We start from the raw sequence: 19,114 nt of genomic DNA, 5'->3' as shown, positions 1-19,114 counted from the left end.
GGAGAAATGAAGATTTAGGCATGCTTGGGGGGATATGATACCTATCTTTGAGTATCTGAAGAGTAGTTATTTAGAAAAGGGATACTTTTGTTCTGCTTGGCTCCCAAAGTCAACTGGAATTCATGAGTAGAAGTTTCAGTGAAGCAGATTCATTTCAATATAAAAGAAAACTTCCCAACAATTACAGTCCTCCAAAAGTGAAATGGACTGCCTGAGGAGGTAATGAATTCCCTGTCACTGGAGGGCTTCAAAGTAGAGGGTCAAGGTCCAACTTGTCAGGCATGTTTCAGAGGATGTTTCTATGTTGATGTTGGACATGATGACCTTTGAGGTCCCTTTTAAGTTTGTGTTATGAGGGAGTAGTAAGAAAATAAGTTGATGCTTGATTATTGAGTACTTGAATATTGGGCTTTGTAACATGTTACAGTTTCCTGTAGTAGGATTTGTCTTGTTTTGAAAATTCCCTGTACTTCAAATAATTAAGCTGTATGTGACAAAGGGGATAAATTGATGCCATGCTTGTTGACAAACCTTGTCTGAGAACAAGCAGCGATGATGACAAGACTCCAGATGGAACAAAAGTGGTTGAGGGAGGGGAGGCTGAGCGTAAGCAAGGTGCTGGGAAGAGAACATCCAGCTATCATCAGGGAGCCCAGGGGTATAACTGCAGAGAACTTCAGAGACCATCTCATTTAATACCACCTTTTACAGATGAGGAAACTTAAGCCCTGCAGGTTTTTTAACACCAAACCCAGCCTGTTTTTATTATTATTATTTTTTTTGCTACACCATCCTGCCTCGGGCCTGAATAAATTTAGGTTGTAAGATGCTGAAAACCTTTTTGTGCTTACAGAGCCACTATCCTTGACCTTTGGGAAATTTCATCCAAGGACCAGGTCTGCAGAAGGGTTACTGTTTGACAGTGGTGGGGCACAGGCAGTGGCAGCACAGGGAGAGCTCAGGGGTCTCTCCAGGGCCTTACACTCCCCAGACAGGGAGGAGAGTAGGGACTTGTACACTGGGAAAACAGAATGGTCTTTTAATTGACCAAGGCATAGCACAGATGTTTCACCTTTTGACTGGTTTTTCTGTTTACCTTTTATTTAGACTCCAGAGTATCAGTCAACTCCAAGATAGTAGTTGTCACTGCAGGTGCACGCCAGCAGGAGGGAGAAAGTCGCCTAAATTTGGTTCAGCGTAACGTGAACATTCTGAAAATGATTATTCCTGATATTGCAAAAACTAGTCCTAACTGCAAATTGCTTGTTGTTTCTAATCCAGGTCAGACATTTTACATTTTTATTGTTTAGAAAGACCTTTCCATATAACTCCTTGTGAAAAGTTAATCCAGGGTAACTTTCTAAAGAGATTTTATTTTTTAAAGGTTTGTTTCTTTTACATTGCTAACTCTGTTATCCACAAGGATCTTATTTATAGAAGACATTAATCTTAACTTCGGCAAAGGCCTTTTAAACCAAAATACTTCCTTATTTACTATTTTTATTTACTAAAAAAATACTATTTAAGAAATCTAAGTTCATAACAACGAGTTAAGAAGACTTAACCTACACTGAAGTCTTCCTCCAGTACTATGTCTTGCACTCTCCTGCCACTGAAACTAGGTTCTTTAAGGACGTTTATGTAGTTACTTGTAGGGCCTATCTAGGAGCTTACTTGCCGGGAAAGGCTTTGAGTGTAGGCCAGATGATGATGTCTGTCTGTCATTTGAAAACCAGCCAAGCTAAGGTTAGGAGAGGCTTATCACTCTGTTATCTGTAGATGCTGATGAAATTTTTTGTTAAGAGCTGTTTTTTGTAGGGGTGCTATGTTCTGCATTGGGTGAGGGCATACCCATACTAATGAAATCACAGGTCCTTGAATTACTGAAATAAGTTAGAAGGCTGGTCCTTTATATTAGCAAGGGAAATTTATACTTTTCAGTTGGATATTTGCTTTTCATTAGCCAAGTTTGGAAAAAGGTAATTAGTTTTGTCCTTTTGGCTAAGCCACAAATAGGGAGACAGCTTAATAAAAGGTATGATAGAATTTGCAGATAACCATGGGGGAAAAAGTGGTTTAAAAGAAAAAATCCTCAGCATAATAACTAGACTAAAAAGAATTTGAAATTCCCAAATACAAATATACCTTGACTCCCTGAAAGAAAAATATCCTGCCCCAGAAGGATAGTAAGTAAATTTGAATGACATTCATTGCTCCTTTGAAACAAACTCATGGTATGATAAGTATTTAATCTCTTTTTAGTCTGGTGCCCAAAAGAAAAAGCTGTAATAATCTGCCCCTTTCACTTTAGTTCAGTTCGACAAATTTTTTGAGCATCTACTATATCCAAAGAAATCCTCAGCTAATGCTGTGAAAGAATACGACATGAGTCCTTGTTACCATGAAGGGGAGAAGGGGGAAAGGAATAATCATCTATATAGTGCCTACTATGTGTCATGCACTATGCTAAGTGCTTTATAAATATTATTGTCTATATTTTACAATTGAGAAAACTTAGGAAAACAGGTTAAGTGACTTGCCTAGGGTCGCACAACTAGTAAGTAGCTAAGAAAGAATTTGAATTAAAAGTCTTCGTGGCTCTAGGCCCAGCACTCTATTCACTGCCACCAGCTCTGCTTCATGGTGTGTGTATGTGTGTATATGCACGTGTGTTTTAATACATCCATTTAAAATTTTTTTGTTACAAATTCTTTTCCTCCAGCTCTTCCTTCAACCATTGAGAAATAAGCAATATGATACTGATTATACACCTAAAGTCAAAATATATTTCCATATTAGTCATCTTGCTAAAAAAAAGCAATAAAAATAAATTGAAAAAATATACTTCAATTTGCACTCAGTTCATCTCTGGAGATGAATAGCATTTTTCACCATGAGTCCTTTGAAATTGTCAAGGATCACTATATTGATCAGAGTAGCTAAACCTTTCTCAGTTGATCATTTTTTACTTGCTGTTATGATTGCTGTTATGATATACAATGTTCTTTTGGTTCTGCTTATTTTACTTTGCATCAGTTCATATATATCCTCTCAGGTTTTTCTGAACCTATCTTTATCATTTCCTATAATGCAACAGCATTCCAACACAATCCATCTACCACAACTTGTTCAGCCATTCCCCAACTGATGGGCATCTTCTTTGTCCAATTCTTTGCTACGACAAAAAGAGCTGCTATAAATATAGGCCATTTTCTTTTTCTTTGATCTCTTTGGAATACAGACCTAACAGTGGTATTGCTGGGTCAAAGGATATGCACAGTTTTATAGCCCTTTGGGCATAGTTCCAAATTGCCATAGTTCCATAGTTCCATAGTTCTCTATATACCAGTCCACTTTACCAACAGTAGCTCTGACTCAAAAGAATCTTACCAAATTCCTTTTACTACACAAATATTGTGGTGATACCTAAACCAGGAAGAGTGAATACAGAGAAAGAAAACTATAGACCAATTTCCCTAATGAATAGTGATGCAAAAATTTTAAATAAAATGCTAGCAAGGAGATTACAGTAATATATCACAGTGATCATATACTAAGTCTAGGTAGGATTTATACCAGGAATGCAGGGCTAGTTCAACATTAGGAAAACTATGCGGATAACCTGCAGATAATCTGATGCAGAAAAAGTGTTTGACAAAATACCACACCAATTCCTATTAAAAAACAGTAGACAGCTTAGGAATAAATGGAACTTTTTAAAAAATAATAAGTAGTTTCTATCTAAAACCATTAGCAAGCATTATCTGTAATGAGGATAATAAGCCAGATACCTTCTCACTAAGATCAGGGGTGAAACAAGGATGCTTATGCCCATTATCACCACTATTATTCAATATTGTACTAGAAATGCTAGCTACAGCAATAAGAGAAGAAAAAGAAATTGAAGGAATTAGAATAGGCGATGAGGAAACAAAACTATCATTCTTTGTAAATAATATAATCATATACTTAGCGAATCCTAGACAATTAACTAAAAATCTAGTTGAAATAATTAACAACTTTAGCAAAGTTACAGGATATAAAATAAACCTACATAAATCATCAGCATATCTATGTATTGCCAACAAAATCCAGCAGCAAGAAATAAGAGAAACTCCATTTAAAATAACTGTAGACAATAAGAAATAATTGGGAGTCTGCCTGCCAAGACAAATCAGGAATGATGTGAACATAATTATAAAAATTACAAAACACTTTTCACACAAATAAAATCAGATCTAAACAATTAGTAAATATTATTTGCTTATGGGTAGGCTGAGCCAATATAATAATAAGAATATATAATAAGAATGACAATTCTACCCAAATTAATTTACTTGGTCAGTGCTATACCAATCAAACTACTAAAAAAGTATTTTATAGAGCTAGAAAAAATAATAACAAAATTCATCTGGAAGAATAGAAGGTCAAGAATATTAAGGAAATTGATGAAAAAAAAAATGTGAAGGATGGTGACCTTGCTGTCCCAGATCTCAAACTGTATTATAAACAAAACAGTTTGGTACTGGCTAAGAAATAGAGTGATGGATCAGTGGAATAGATTAGGTGTTTGATAAACCCAAAGATCAAGCTTTGGGGGCAAAAACTCACTATTTGACATGACTGTTTGGATGAATAAGCCTATCTCAGATAAAGTCTGTTTGTAACAGGAATTTTCTGTTTTTAGTGGACATTCTGACATATGTCACCTGGAAGCTGAGTGGCTTCCCCAAACACCGCGTTATTGGAAGTGGAACTAATCTAGATTCTGCCCGTTTCCGTTTCCTAATTGGGAGTAGGCTGGGTGTCAATCCAACGAGCTGTCATGGTTGGGTAATTGGGGAGCATGGAGATTCTAGTGGTAAGTAAATACCTTTGTCCTATAGGCTTTCTGAAAGGTGTTGTCTTTAAGGATTGGACTAAATTATTAAATTCAAACTTAAAATGGGTTTTTCTAATTCCAGGAGATATTTAGGAACAAGATAGATTGCTATTTGGCTAGAATGGCTTGTTAGGAAACCTACCTTTTAATAGGAAATACATAAAAGCACAAATTTGGTCAGGGGATGAAGAATATACCAACACCCATCACGCCTTCCTTGTAACAAAGATTAAAAAGGAAAAAGTCCAACAAAATCAGCTGACACAATTTGTCTTAGAGCATTTGTGTCAAACTCAAGTAGAAATGGATCCTTATGGCCAAATATTGACTTAGAAAACCACAAATTGACATGATCTATGTTATATTGTATTTTTATTTTGTTAAACATTTCCTAATTACATTTTAATCTGGTTCTGGCTTCACTCTGGGATTTTGCCAGAGCAGAGCCAGCCACAAATTTGACACCTCTGTCTTTCAGCATATATAGTATTCTATGCCTATAGTTCCCCACCTCTACATTGAAGGGAGAGAGGTCAGGGCTAAGTTTGATCTTTAAATTATGTAGTTATTATTTAAGTAAATTGTATGATTAATGCTTTTATAAAAGATTTTTCATATTTGATATATTTTTTTCTTACCTATTTTTCCAGCACCATTCTAGGTATTATGAGAGCAACAAAGAGTCTGAGATATAGTCCTTGCCCCTATTAAAAGCCTAGTTATAGGAACAGAATAAATGTATAATAAACTCTTAGAAAACAGATAAATATGACATTTTATCCCTGACTAGAAGGTACTAGATGGTAAGAATTTATTGTAGGCTTAAGAGGGCTTCATAAAAGAGAAGAAATGAACTTAAGCTGGACATTGAACAGGTAGGATTTTCCTCAGTTGATAAATGGCCAAAGGATATAAACAGGAAATTCCTTTTTTTTTTAATTTAAAAAATATTTATTGATTTTTTTTATGTCATCATAGTTTTCCCTAGTATCCCTCCCTCTTCCTAGGAGCCATCACATAGAACAAATAATATTTTTTAAAAACAAAAAAAAAAAAGAGAAAAGAGAAAATGTCGGTATAACCAATTATTATATTGAAAAAATCTGAAAACATGTGCAACATGTAACATCTTTTCGAAGGAGGAAGGTATCCTTATATTTGGAGAGGAAGGTATCCTCATATTTCTCCATTTGAGTCTTCTTTGATTTAATTTTGCTACATTCACTTTTGATCTTTGTGGGTAGTTTTTTACATTTACATTGTTGTACTCATCGTTTATATTGTTTTCTTTGATCTGCCTACTTCATTCTGCATCAGTTCATATTGATCTTTCCATACTTCTCAAACAGGCAATTCTTTTTTTTTTTTAATTAAACATTCATTCTTTAAAATTTGAGTTCCAAATTCTCTTCTTCTCCCAGCCCCTCCCCAACCCATTGAGAAAGTAAGCAGTATATAAATAACCATTATACATGTGATGTCATGCATTACATATTATTAGAATCATACAGCTTTTAGACCATCTATGAAGAGTAACTTAGCTATTGTTATTAGTATTACTTTAAATGTGACTCCCTTCTTGAGTGAATGAATAGATGTATTACCAAAGGAACTGAGTTATATCAATCCTGACATTCTTGATATAAACAAAACAAGAAGAGAGAAAAAAGTTGCTGCTAAGTGGTACCTAATTGGAAATGGAGAGGCCTGTGGAGAAATGAGCAGGACATGACATCTTATGAGTGAAACAATTAGGCTGGCAAGAATAAGGGGTAGCTTTTAAAAACTTGTGTCCTCCATTTGAAGCCCCAAGAACATTAGGTGTATTCCTTGTGGTGAGCTTATGGGAAGATGTGGACAAGAAGAATTAGAATCATCAAGCTTGGTCTTGAAGAGAAGAAAATGTACCTTCCTCTGTTCTCTGCAGAGTTGGGTATTGTGGATATGGAACAGTACTGTCACACAGTTGATGCAGTTTTGTTGAATTTTTTTTCTTCTCCTTTATTCTCTGTTACATGGGATGGCTTTCTTGAAAGTGGGGGCTATATTTAGAAATGGGAGTGTTGTAAAAAGAAAGTACCAATATATTTTTTTAAAAGTTACACAAGATAGGCATCTGTGGATGGGTTGATGAAAACATAGATCTATTGGAATATCTTTGTATTTGAGTTTGATAGTAAGGGCCAGCACTCTTCATCTCTGAAGATACTACACCAAATAGAAAAGTCCTTTAAAGATGGAAAAATACTTAAATGGGTTGAAATTATTGAAGCCACGTGAATAAGTATGCTAATTCTGGGATATATTTCTCTTAGTGCCTGTGTGGAGTGGAGTGAATGTTGCTGGTGTTTGCTTGAAGAATCTACACCCCAGTTTAGGAACTGCTGAAGACAAGGAGAACTGGAAAACTGTTCACAGACAGGTGGTTGAAAGGTAAAATTATAGTTAAACCCTTCTTAGTTCTTGAGATGCTTGAAGGAGAAGAAGAGCCATTTTTAATTTTGTGAGTACTTTTAAGGTAGGGGTGGAGTGGGTAGAGAAGGGTCATTAATCAGGAGGCTATTGGAATGGTCCTGGGAAGAAGAAACAAGATACTAGCAAGATACTGACCATAAAAAAGGAGGATAAATTTTCAAGAGATCTTGGCTGTAGTACTAACAGTTAAAAATTGATTGAAAGTATGGATTGGAGAGATGGGAAAGTCAATGTTTTGGGATATGTGACTGGAGAAATTGATAGATGGCAGTTACAAAGATACAAAAGAAAACCAGAAGAAGGTGGTGTCATAGAAACTAAAGGAAAGTAGGGAGAGAACTTCACACAAAGAAAAGAATGATCAATAGTAATAACAGCTCATATTTACATAGCATTTTATGATTTGTGACATTGTTAAATATTGTAGAATAAGGAGAACAGAGAAAAGGGTGTCGTATTTTGCAACCAAGTGATGGTATTACTGGCCCCAGAGATAACAGTTTCAATGAGTAGTAGAAATAGAATCCAGATGACAAGGAAGAGAAGATGAAAGAAGTTTGACAGCAACAGGAATGAGAGAGATGAGACAGCTTGAGAAGAGATAATAGGATTCAGAGGCAAAGGGTTTTTGTTGTGATTTTTCAAGTTGGGTGAGACCTGAGTATGGTGGTAGGCATAGGAGGAATAACCATCAAAGAGGGAGAGATAAAAATTGTAAGAGAAAAGGGAATTGATAGAGAAAGATAACAGAGGAGGCAGGAAGGGATAAAATCAAGGGCAAAAATAGAAGGATTGGGTTTGGTAAGGTGAGATAAGAATCACTCATTTATATGTTTTAAAGTTTACAGAGTTAACTTTTTCTTAGAAGTAGGAAGAAAGGATTATAGACAATAATTAAATATTTATTTGGTGCCTGCTATGTGCTAGGCACCAATGATTCTCAGACAGAAATGAGCTTAGATTCTACTGTGAGTCATACAACTTGTCCAGAGATGAATGAATATAAGATATATACAAAGTAAATACCTTGTGACTAGGGACTGGGGGATCATTAACAACTTGGAGACTTAAGAAAGACTTTTTGAAAGAGATGGCACTTGAGTTTAGTTATCAAGGGTGCCAGATGCTCCAAGAGATGGAAGCAAGGATGGAAGTAGGGAAACCAATTAGGAGGCTATTGTAGTGGTCTAGTTAAGTGGTCTAGCCCTATACTAAGGTGGTGTCCATGGGAACAATGAGAAAGTGTCAGATGTGAGAGATGCTATGGCAATAGAAACTACATTTGGCAAGTTGCTTGGATATGTAGACTAAAGGGAAAGTGAAGAATCTAGGATAATACTGAAGATGCAAATCTGAGAGACTGGAAGAATAGTCCTTTAACAGAAATAGAGAAGTTTAAAAGAGGGATGGGTTTGAGCAGAAAGATAATAAGTTGTTTTGGACACATTGAGTTAAAGATGTTTGTGAGATACCAGTTTGAAGTGTCCAGCAGGCAGGTGTGCTCAGTGAGTACTGTTATTTTTTCCCAGCTTGCACTTAATATATTGTGTTTCTTATTATTGTAGTGCTTATGAGGTTATCAAGCTGAAGGGTTATACTTCGTGGGCTATTGGCCTGTCTGTGGCAGATTTGGTAAGAACTCTGATGAAGAATCTTAGAAGAGTGCATCCAGTTTCTACCATGGTCAAGGTACTTGCACATAATGATTCTCATCTTCCTAACTTCATCATTTTTGGTTAATTGTACTACTTTTCTGCTATTCATTCACCCCTGAAACTTTGGAGTCATCTTTCATTCTGCCCTTTTCTTCTTGTGATCCAACATTATACCAAGGCATTAAATCCCGTCAATCGTATCTCCTAAGTAATTCTGCCTTCCTTTCCATTACTATTACCACCACGATTGCTCACTTTTTGAACTATTGCAATAATTTCCTCATTAATCTCCTTAGCTTCATTCTCTCCCACTTATTTACTACTACCAGAGTAATATTCCTAACACCACAGATCTGATCACATCATTCCTTTGCTTAAAAATCTCATATGGCTCCTCATTAGCTACAAAATAAAGTCCAAGCAGTTTGACTGTGGTATTAAAAACACCTCACAGTCTCTTATTTATGTTTCCAGGCCTTCATGTAGTTTAGTTCCCTAAACATATTCCATGATTTTTGCTTCTGCACATACCTAGAATTCTTTCCTCACACATTTGTACCAGTTGAAATACTATCCATCCTTTAGAGTCCAGTTCAAATGCCACCTTTTCCATGTAGATATCTCTTATTGCCCCAGCTGATAGTAATCTATTCCCTCCTTTGAACTCTCATAGCACTTGGTTTTTGTCTATTTTATGAACCATGACATAAGATTTTGACAGATAATGCTTTGTATTTTATTTAGCTTATCTCTCCTCTTAATTTGTAATTTCTTTGGATGGTGGGGCAGTGACTTTAATTTGTCTTTGTATCTTTGACAGTACTTAGTTCAGGGACTAGGACATAAGTTTTATGCTTGTTTTTCTTGAGTTAAATTAAAGTAACTTCATCTCTAGAGAGACAAAAAAGATAATAAGGGAAATGATAAAAAAAATGGGAAAAGAAGGGGCCATAAAAATTTTAAATTACATTTTAAAACAGTAATCTTCACTTTATATTTGGTACTGGTTAAAAAATAGAAAAGTAGCTTATTGGAACAAATAGATAAGCATTGTCTTAGACCCAGAAGTAAACTGATATAGCAGCCTAGTGTTCAGTAAACTCAAAAACGCAAACTCTTGAGGAAAGAACCCTCTATTTACAAGAATAGGTAGAAAAACTGGAAGGCAATTTGACAGAAATTGGGTTTAGACTAGCATCTTCCACTTTATAATCATAATAAGCTCCAAAATGGATATATGACCTAAAGTTAAGAGGTCATATCATAAAAAAAAATTAAGAGGAGAATGGAAGGAAGTACTTTTTGGAACTGGGTAGAAGAAAATTCTTTTTAAAAAATTTAAATCTTTATTGATTTTTTTGTGTTTCTCTTATCCTTCATTTTCTTTCTCTTCTTAAATTTTTAAAATGAATTTATTTTGAATTATCAACAATCACTTCCATAAGCTTTTGAGTTTTAAATTTTTCTCCCCCTCCCTACCTCCCTTCCCAAGACAGCGCACCATCTGATATAGGCTGTACATATACATTCCTATTAAACATATTTTCACATTAGTAATGTTATAAGTAAGAATTAGAACTAATAGGAGGAACCACCAGAAAGAGGGAATAAAACACAACAGAAGAAAAAAAATAGCAAATAGTATGCTTCGATCTGCATTCAAATTCCATAGTTCTTTCTTTGGATGTAGATAACATTTTCCATCATGAGGCCTTTGGAGATGTCTTAGATCCTTGTATGGCTGAGAAGGGGTAAGTCTATCAATATTAGTCATCGCACAATATGGCTGTTACTCTGTACAACGTTCTCCTGGTTCTGCTCACTTCATCAGCATCAGACCATACAAGTCTTTCCAGGTTTTTCTGAAGTCAGCCTATTCATCGTTTTTTATAGCACAATAGTATTCCATTACATTCGTATACCACAACTTATTCAGCCATTCCCCAATTGATGGGCATCCTCTCAATTTCCAGTTCTTTGCCACAACAAAAAGAACTGCTATAAATATTTTTGTACATGTGGGTCCTTTTCCCATTTGTATGATCTCTTTGGGATATAGCCCTAGAGGTGCTATTGCTGGGTCAAAGGGTCTGCACATTTTTATAGCCCTTTGGCATACGTTCCAAATTGCTTTCCAAAATGGTTGGATCAGTTCACAACTCCACCAACAATGCATTAGTGTTCCAATTTTCCCGCATCTTCTCCAACATTTATCATTTTCCTGTTTTGTTATGTTGGCCAGTCTGATAGGTGTGATGTGGTACCTCAGAGTTGTTTTGATTTCTATATCTCTAATCCATAGTGATTTAGAGCATTTTTTCATATGACCATAGATGGCTTTACTTTCTTCATCTGAGAACTGCCTCTTCACATCCTTTGACCATTTATCAATTGGGGATACCCTTCATTTTCTAATATATATTCCTCTTTTCTTCCCCAATCAATCTAACATCCCTTATACAAAGTATAAAAGATAAAAGGAAAAAAATGTTCAAAACTAACCAACATATTAACTAAGTCCAACATATTCAGTGTTACATACCCATAATTCCCTACCTCTGCAAAAAAAAAAGGAGAGAGAAGCTTATTCTCATATATCAACCAATCAACAAATATATTAAGTGCCTACTATGTGCCAGGCACTTTGCTAAGCACTGGAGATAGAAAGAAAGGCCAAGCACACACACACAAAACCAGACCAAAAACCAAAACCCGGTCCTGTTTTCAAGGAGCTCAGAGTCTTATGGGGGGATACAACATGAAAACAACTATGTATAAACAAATATATACAACATAAATTATACAAAATCTGAGAGGGAAGGGGATTAGGAAAGGCTTCTTATAGAAGGTAGGGTTTTAGGTGGAAATTAAAGAAATTGAGAGAAGTCAGGAGACAGAGAAGAGGAAGAGAGATTCCAGACCAGTGAAAATGAATGGAGTTGGAAGATGTAGTTTCTTATTCAAGGAACAACAAGGAGGCCAGTGTCACTCATAGAGTATGTTAGAATAGGTGTGAGAAGACTGGAAAGGTAGGAAGGGTCCAGGTATGAAGAGCTTTGAATGCCAAACAGAGGCTTTTATATTTAATCCTAGAGATAGCAGGGAGCCATTGGAGTTTATTGAGTGGGAATGTTGGAGCAGTGACAAGGTCAAATCTGTGCTTTAGGAAGATTAATCTGACAGTTGAATGGACGATGGACTTGAATGCTGAGAGACTTGATACAGGAAGACTAATCAGCAGAGTGTTTCAATAGTTCAGGCATGATGATGAGGGCTTGTACCAGTATGGTGGCAGTGGCATTTACAATGGATGTTATGAAGGTGGAATCAACAAGACATGGGAACTGATTGGAGAAGACTGAGAGTGAGGAATCAAAGATGACTCCTAGATTTTGAGCTTGGGTTACTTAGAAGATGGTGGTCCCTTCAGCAATAATAGGGAAATTAGAAGATTTTTGGGAAAAAAAAGATAATGAGTTCAATTTTGGACTTGTTAATAAGTTTAAGATTTCTGCAAGACCTCTAGTTGAAGGTGTCCAAGAGGCATTTAGAGGTGAAAGACTAGAAGTCAGCAGAGAGATCAGGGCTGGATGAATATATCTAAGGATCATCTGCGCAGAGATGATAATTGAATCAATGGTAGCTGATAAAGTCACCAAGCAAAATAATACATTGGGAGAAGAGGGCATAGTATAGAGTCTTGGAGGGAACATGTATGGTTAGTGCATATGATCTGGATGAAGATCCAGCAAAGGAGAATGAGAAGGAGCAGTTAGGAGAACCAGGAGAGAGCAGTATCACAAAAAAAGAAAGAAAGAGTATTAATGAAATGAAGAATTAATGAGCAACAGTATTAAGGGCTGGGGAGAGGTCGATAAGGGTGAAGACTGAGAAAAGGTCATTGGATTTGGTCATTAAGAGATCACTAATAACTTAGGAGAGACTATTTCATTTGAATGCTGAGGTTGGAAGCCAGACTACAATGAGTGAGAGAGTGAGAAGAAAGGAAGTGGAGGCATCAGTTGTGGATGACTTTTTCAAGGAGTTTAACCTTTAAAGAGAGGAGAGATATGGTTTGCTAGTTTTTGTTGTTCAGTCATTCAGTCCTGTCTGACTCTTCGAGACTGCATCCATAGACCAATACTGTCCATGGGGTTTTCTTGGCAAATATGCTGGTTTGTTATTTCTTTCTTCAGTGGGTTAAGGCAAACAGAGGTTAAATGACTTGCCCAGGGTCACATAGCTGGTAAGTATCTGAAGTTGGATTTGAACTCAGATCTTCCTGACTCCAGGATCAGCACTCTATCCACTGAGCCACCTAGCTGCCTCAAGATGCTAGTAAGGATAGTCAGGTGAGAGTTTTTTTAAGGATGGGTAAGAGGCATGGCTATATTGAGAGACTGAAGATTAGTGAGAGAAAGGTATGGTAGAGGAAGGAGAACCTACTTAGAGAAGATGTGATAGAATGGGATCACTTGGGCATGTAGAGGAGTTTTCCTTAGCAAGGAGAAGGGTCACCTTATTATGTGAGATGGGTGACGAACATATAGTGGCAGAAGGCATCTGAGTGATGTGAGAGGAAGAGAAGGGATAAGAGGCAGCCTAATTTTTTTTTGGTGACATATAAGGCAAAGTTCTCAGCTGAGCGGGTAGGGGGGAGCAATGGTAGGTTTAAGGAGGGGTGAAAAGGTTTTGAAAAGCCACTGCTTGAAGGGGGATAGTGAATCCATTAGGGAGATATAGAAAGATTGCCTTGCCACAGCGAGGGCCCAATTGAAATTATGTAACATTTATAGTGTGCTCAGTCATAATGGTTCCATGATTTTCTATGGCTTCATTTTAGCAGCATTAAATATTCATTATCGAATAATAATATAGGAGTGAAGGCAGAAAATGGTGGCAAGTAATCTAAGGCTGAGACTTGGCAGGGCAAAATTAGTATATTAGTGTGCCTGTCTTTCCACAACTGGGATATTCTTAACAAAATAAGGAATAAAGGAAATCATAAAAGATAAAATACATAATTTCAGTTACATAAAGTGAAAAAAACTTTTGCATGAACAAAATCAGTGCAGCTAGATAAGAAATTGTCAAGCAGGAGAAAATTCTTTGAACTTAGTATCTTGGATAAACATCTGATAGATAACATACGTATGAAATATACAAATATATTAGACCAACAGTCATTTTACAATAGAGAAGTAGTCACAGCTTATTACCAAAGTTTTCAGGAAAAGCAAATGATTAGCATCCATATGAAAGCTTGGTCCAAATCATGAATAATAAGAGAAATTCAAATTAAAACAATGCTGAGGTGTTATGTTATACCTTGGCAAATTGGCAAAAATGCAAAAGATCTGAAGTGTATTGGAGGGGCTGTGGGAATATTAGGTACTAATAGTTGATGAAGCTATGAATTGACCCGACCCTTCAGGAAAACAATTTGAAAGTGATTAAAATGGTCATACTTTTGACCCAGCGATCCTCATCTTAGGCATATCTTAGACCCACAAGGAGGTCAAAGACAGGAAAAAATACCTCATTTTTATAAAAATATTCATTTCAGCCCTTCTGTGCTAGCAAAGAACTGGAAACAATGTAGATGCCCATAGTTCAGGGAATGATAAAACACATTGTGGTGCATTATTCTGAGCTGAGAAAGATTGTAAAGGTTGGCATTTAGATTCTTAATCTCGTATTTTCAACAACATAAAAACAAATTTTTTTTGAAATGTCAATTTTACATATGTAATTCAGTATATTACAGTATATTTCACATTAGCTACATTGAATCAATCAAGCATTTATTAGTGAAGCTGGAAAGGTATAGTTAATTGGGTGACAGAATTTGGAAGGAAAAAACTTCCATAGGCCAGAAAGGTTGGTCAAATCCAATACAATGAAATTTAATAAGGCACAACATAAAGTCATGTGCTTTGGTTAAAAAAAAAGTTAGCTGTACAAGTACTGTATAGAGTTTTAACAATGCTTAAGAAAATGAAATGAGAGTGTGAGTTCAGTGAGTTATCATGTGATATGGCAACAGAGAAAAATGTGGTTTTAGGATTAGGTGATGCTAATCATAGGATCTTAGTTATGGAGATAGAGGGGATCTTAGAGGATCTAAGGAGATCTTAGGAGATCATTTAGTCCAACCCTCTCATTTTACACATGAGGTTGAGTGACTTGACCAAAATTTCACAGGTAGGTAAATGGCAGAGCCGGAATTTGAATTAGGGTCTTGTGACTTTGGCAGATTCATCACTCTCTACTGCACTGAGATATACACCTCCACAGTAAAAGTCCTGGAAAATCACCTGTGATTTAACATTCTCATTTCTGGGCACCACATATTAAGAGGGATTTTGATAAGCTGATACATGTCCAGAGGAGATAACTGGGATAGCAAGGGAGTGAAAAATCATGATAGCCGAGGGTAAGCTTGAAAGAAGTGGACATGTTTAGCTTAGAGGGGAGAAGACTTTCAAAGGGGAACATGATAGTCATCTTGTTGAAATTGATCAGTCTTGTTTTGCTTGCCCAGAAAGATGAACTGGGAGTTATAATGGATAGAAGTTACATGGAGGTAGATTTTTAGTTTGAGTGTAGAAAAATTTCCTAACAATTAGAGCTGTGCAGAAATTGAATGGGTTACTATAGGGAGGGTAGTGACTTGGAGGTCTTCAAGCAGAGTTCGGGTGACCATTTTTAGGGGATGCCATAGAGACAATTAATATTTCCGATGTGGGTTGTACTAAGTAACCTCTGAACCCCCTTCCATCTCTTAAGATTCATATTATTGGAGTATGGTGTTAATTTAGCAGATCCTTTCTTGTGGTGAAGTCCTTGCTATTTGAGCTGTTTCTGCATAGCTGAGGAAGGCATACTGTGAAAGGAGTGTTTTGAAGTGATTGTTTGTTACAAAACTCCCTAGATCTTAATATTATTAAAATGAGTTCTAAAAAAAACTTTCATTTTGCCTTTCAGGGCCTATATGGAATAAATGAGGAAGTCTTCCTAAGTGTCCCTTGTATCTTGGGACACAATGGTATCACAGATATAGTGAAGCTAGATCTGAATTTTGAGGAGGAAAAACAGTTAAAGAAGAGTGCAGATGCCCTCTGGGATGTTCAGAAAGATCTGAAATTCTAAAGGCTTTTCAGCAGACAATATGAAAATAGTTAAAGGATTGTATATAATACACTATTCAAATAAATACTTCATATGTGTGATTAAACACCAGGAGTAAAATAAAAATGTAAAACTATGAGCAAATTATTGTCTCCTAATGTTAGAAATGGAAAATGGTAAAGAAGCTTCTGTTTTTCCCTCCTCCAATTAGTGAAAACCTAATGTTTTATATGTTGATGCTGGATGACATTTTATCATGGAGTCATTAAGTAGATGCTATAAAGTAGATCTAACCTCCAGGATACCACTGCCTGGCCCTTATATGTGTTACAATCATCTTTCAGTCCAGAAATGTCTCCACACTTATTAGAGAATTTCTGGTTTCTTGATACGGAACACCCAAGTTAATACTTTGGTCTGTGCTATCTTCTATTAAGTACTTCATGGCGTAATTCTTTTGTCAGACTCCCTCCTGAGACACAGAGCCTGGATCACACTGAAGACCCTTCACTTTTTTCTGTCTCACCTGCCTATATACCAAGGTGGACCTTTTGGGAACTTCAGTATATAACTCATTTTGCCCCTATCCAGATGAAACATGGAGATATCAGCATTTAGCACCCAGAATCACTGAATCTCACAGTTGAAAGGTCATCTAGTTTAGCCCATACCTGAATAAGAATCCCTTTTGCACATACCTGGCCTCCTATTGAGGGAAAACCCATTAACAATTAAAACATTCCATTCCCCATTTGGAAGATTTTCCTTGCCCCAAGTCTAAACTCGATTCTGTAATTTCTACCTATTGCTTCAAGTTCTACCTTCTAGGGCCAAGTAGAGCAAATCTAATATCACTTCCACATTACAGCTTTTTTAACACTGTCACACTGATTTTGTCAGTTTGATTTATGTCATACTGATATTGAGTTTTCAGTTCGCTAAAAGTTTTTCACACAGACTATTGTCCAGTTATGTCTCCTCTGTCTCATATTTGTGTTGATTTTTGAATCCTCTTTTAGAACCTTTTTATTTATCTCCATTAAATTCAACCTTTTTGATTTAGCCTAGTGTTTTAGCTTATTAAGATCTTTTAAAATCCTGTCATGCAATCATTCTAGTTCTTCTAAAAATTTGACAATCTTGCCATTTAAACCTTTATTCAAATCATTATTAAAAATGTTAAATGGCACAGGGTCAACAGTGGATTCCTGGAACACTCCACTGAAGACCTGCACTCAAGTTGACTTCAAGCCATTAATTACAACTCTTTGGTTCCAAGTATTGGACCAATTGTAAATCCATCTAATTGTTGTATTGTTTTATCTGTACTTTTCCATCTTTTACACAAGAATAGTGAGAGTTTGTGAAATACTTTGCTAAAATCTAAGTAAACTATACAGCATTCCCCTGATGTTCTAGTTTAATAACCATGTCAAAAAAGGAAGTATTAGCTTGTTTTTGATGAAGCCATGCCAATTCCTTGTGATTACTTTTGTATGTATTCGCTAATCATTTTCATAACATTCTAGAATTTTGCCAGAAATTGAGTCAAGCCTGTGTTTGCAGGTTCTCATCTTCTCTTTTTTAGAAAATCAAGATGTTTGTCCTCCAATCATTTTCCACAATTTTTCAAAGACAGTTCAATAGTCACATCTGCCAGTTCTTTCTGTAGTTTTTCTGAACTAGGTAACTTCAATGACTGCTAGGTACTATCAATAGCTCCTTATTTTGGGTATTCACTCCCTTTTAGTTATTTTTGTTCTTTCATTTCCAGGCCAAAGATTTTCTTCTTGGAAGAGAAAAGTAATATGATTTAACAGCTCTATGATATTCTCTTTATCATCGCTTTGTCAGTAGCCAATCTACTCTTAATAGTGTTTTTTCTTCCCTTTTTTGATCCTTTTTTTTTTTTAACACAATAGAGCTTTAAAATTTTTTTAAATTATGCTTAGGTTTTCTCAACAGCTTTATGGCATTCTAAGCTTTAGCATTTCTGACACTTCTTATAGGTCTGTGCTATATAATTTTGTATTTATCTTCTGTTAACCTGTCTTTGCATCTTTTGTACATGTCATTTTAAAATCTAATTTGGTTTGTAAGTTCCCTGAGTATTCCCTTTAATGTTTTTCGATAAATTTCCTACTTCCTCCTAACTAGAATTTTATTCTGTGAAGAATTTCATTCTTTTTCTTGAGAGTTTCCCAGCCCTTGTGCAGTGACTTCTTTTGTAGAATTTTAAGCAACTGAATCCTACCTGCCCTTTCTCAGAACCCTTTCAAATTGGTTCTCTCCAAACGTATTAGAGTCTCTTTTAGCCTAAATTTTAAAATGAAATGGTCACTTTCTTCCGAGGTTCCCATCCCCTCCAGCAGGCAGTTCCTTTTTGGTGCAAATCAGCTCCAGAATAGCATTTCTGTTCATTGGTTCCTTCACCTTTTGAAGCATAAATTATTAATGCAAGTCCAAACATTATTACTTGCTCTTCTTTTGATAGAACTCTTAGATGGCTATAATTGAAGTCCATTACTAAATCATGCTGACAGGGTACAGGGCCTGGAAATCCCACCTTGAACTTTCCTTAAACTTTCTCACATGGCCAAGTTCCTCGTCTTCACCTGAGGCATTGACCCATCCCAGTAATCCTTTCAAGTGGCCTTTCACTGTGGCCCCACAGCCTGGGTGAGGGTCACCAAGGGGGAATGGGCGGTGGGGAGGAGGTGCAGGGCAGGAGACATGGAAGAAGGCCAGGGGAAAGAAGAGGTGGCCAAGGAGAGGGGGCATGGAAATAGGACGGATCAGGGGAGAATGGGGAGTAGCAGGAGAGGCAGGGGAGAATAGGGAGTAGCAGGAAGGGCTGGGGGAGAATGGGGAGCACCCGGAGGGGTTGGGAGAGTAGGATGGGGATAGGAGCAGGGGAGGTGGTGGGAATGGAGGCAGGGAAGGGGGGGGGCCAAAGCCCTGGGGGCCATAA

At 36.5% G+C, this 19,114-nt stretch overlaps 1 protein-coding gene across 4 annotated transcripts in view; it reads left to right on the top strand.

Moving 5' to 3' along the window:
- LOC114031660 (L-lactate dehydrogenase A chain-like) overlaps positions 1-16,275 on the top strand; it is a 39,732-nt gene extending 23,457 nt beyond the window's left edge. For all 4 annotated transcript variants that reach the window (XM_027846808.1, XM_027846805.1, XM_027846807.1 and 1 more), the window contains exons 4-8: positions 1,108-1,281; positions 4,688-4,861; positions 7,198-7,315; positions 8,923-9,046; positions 16,000-16,275. In XM_027846808.1, coding sequence (XP_027702609.1) covers positions 1,108-1,281; positions 4,688-4,861; positions 7,198-7,315; positions 8,923-9,046; positions 16,000-16,164 — 755 coding nt within the window. In that variant the 3' untranslated portion in view covers positions 16,165-16,275. The remainder of the gene's footprint in view (positions 1-1,107; positions 1,282-4,687; positions 4,862-7,197; positions 7,316-8,922; positions 9,047-15,999) is intronic.
- The last annotated feature ends 2,839 nt before the right edge of the window (positions 16,276-19,114 follow it).

The sequence above is a fragment of the Vombatus ursinus genome, unplaced genomic scaffold, assembly GCF_900497805.2.
Source record: "Vombatus ursinus unplaced genomic scaffold, bare-nosed wombat genome assembly UNPS02015202.1, whole genome shotgun sequence".
Taxonomy (NCBI): Eukaryota; Metazoa; Chordata; class Mammalia; order Diprotodontia; family Vombatidae; genus Vombatus; species Vombatus ursinus.
Note: the sequence above shows the minus strand (reverse complement) of the source record. Positions and strands in the feature narration are given on the sequence as shown.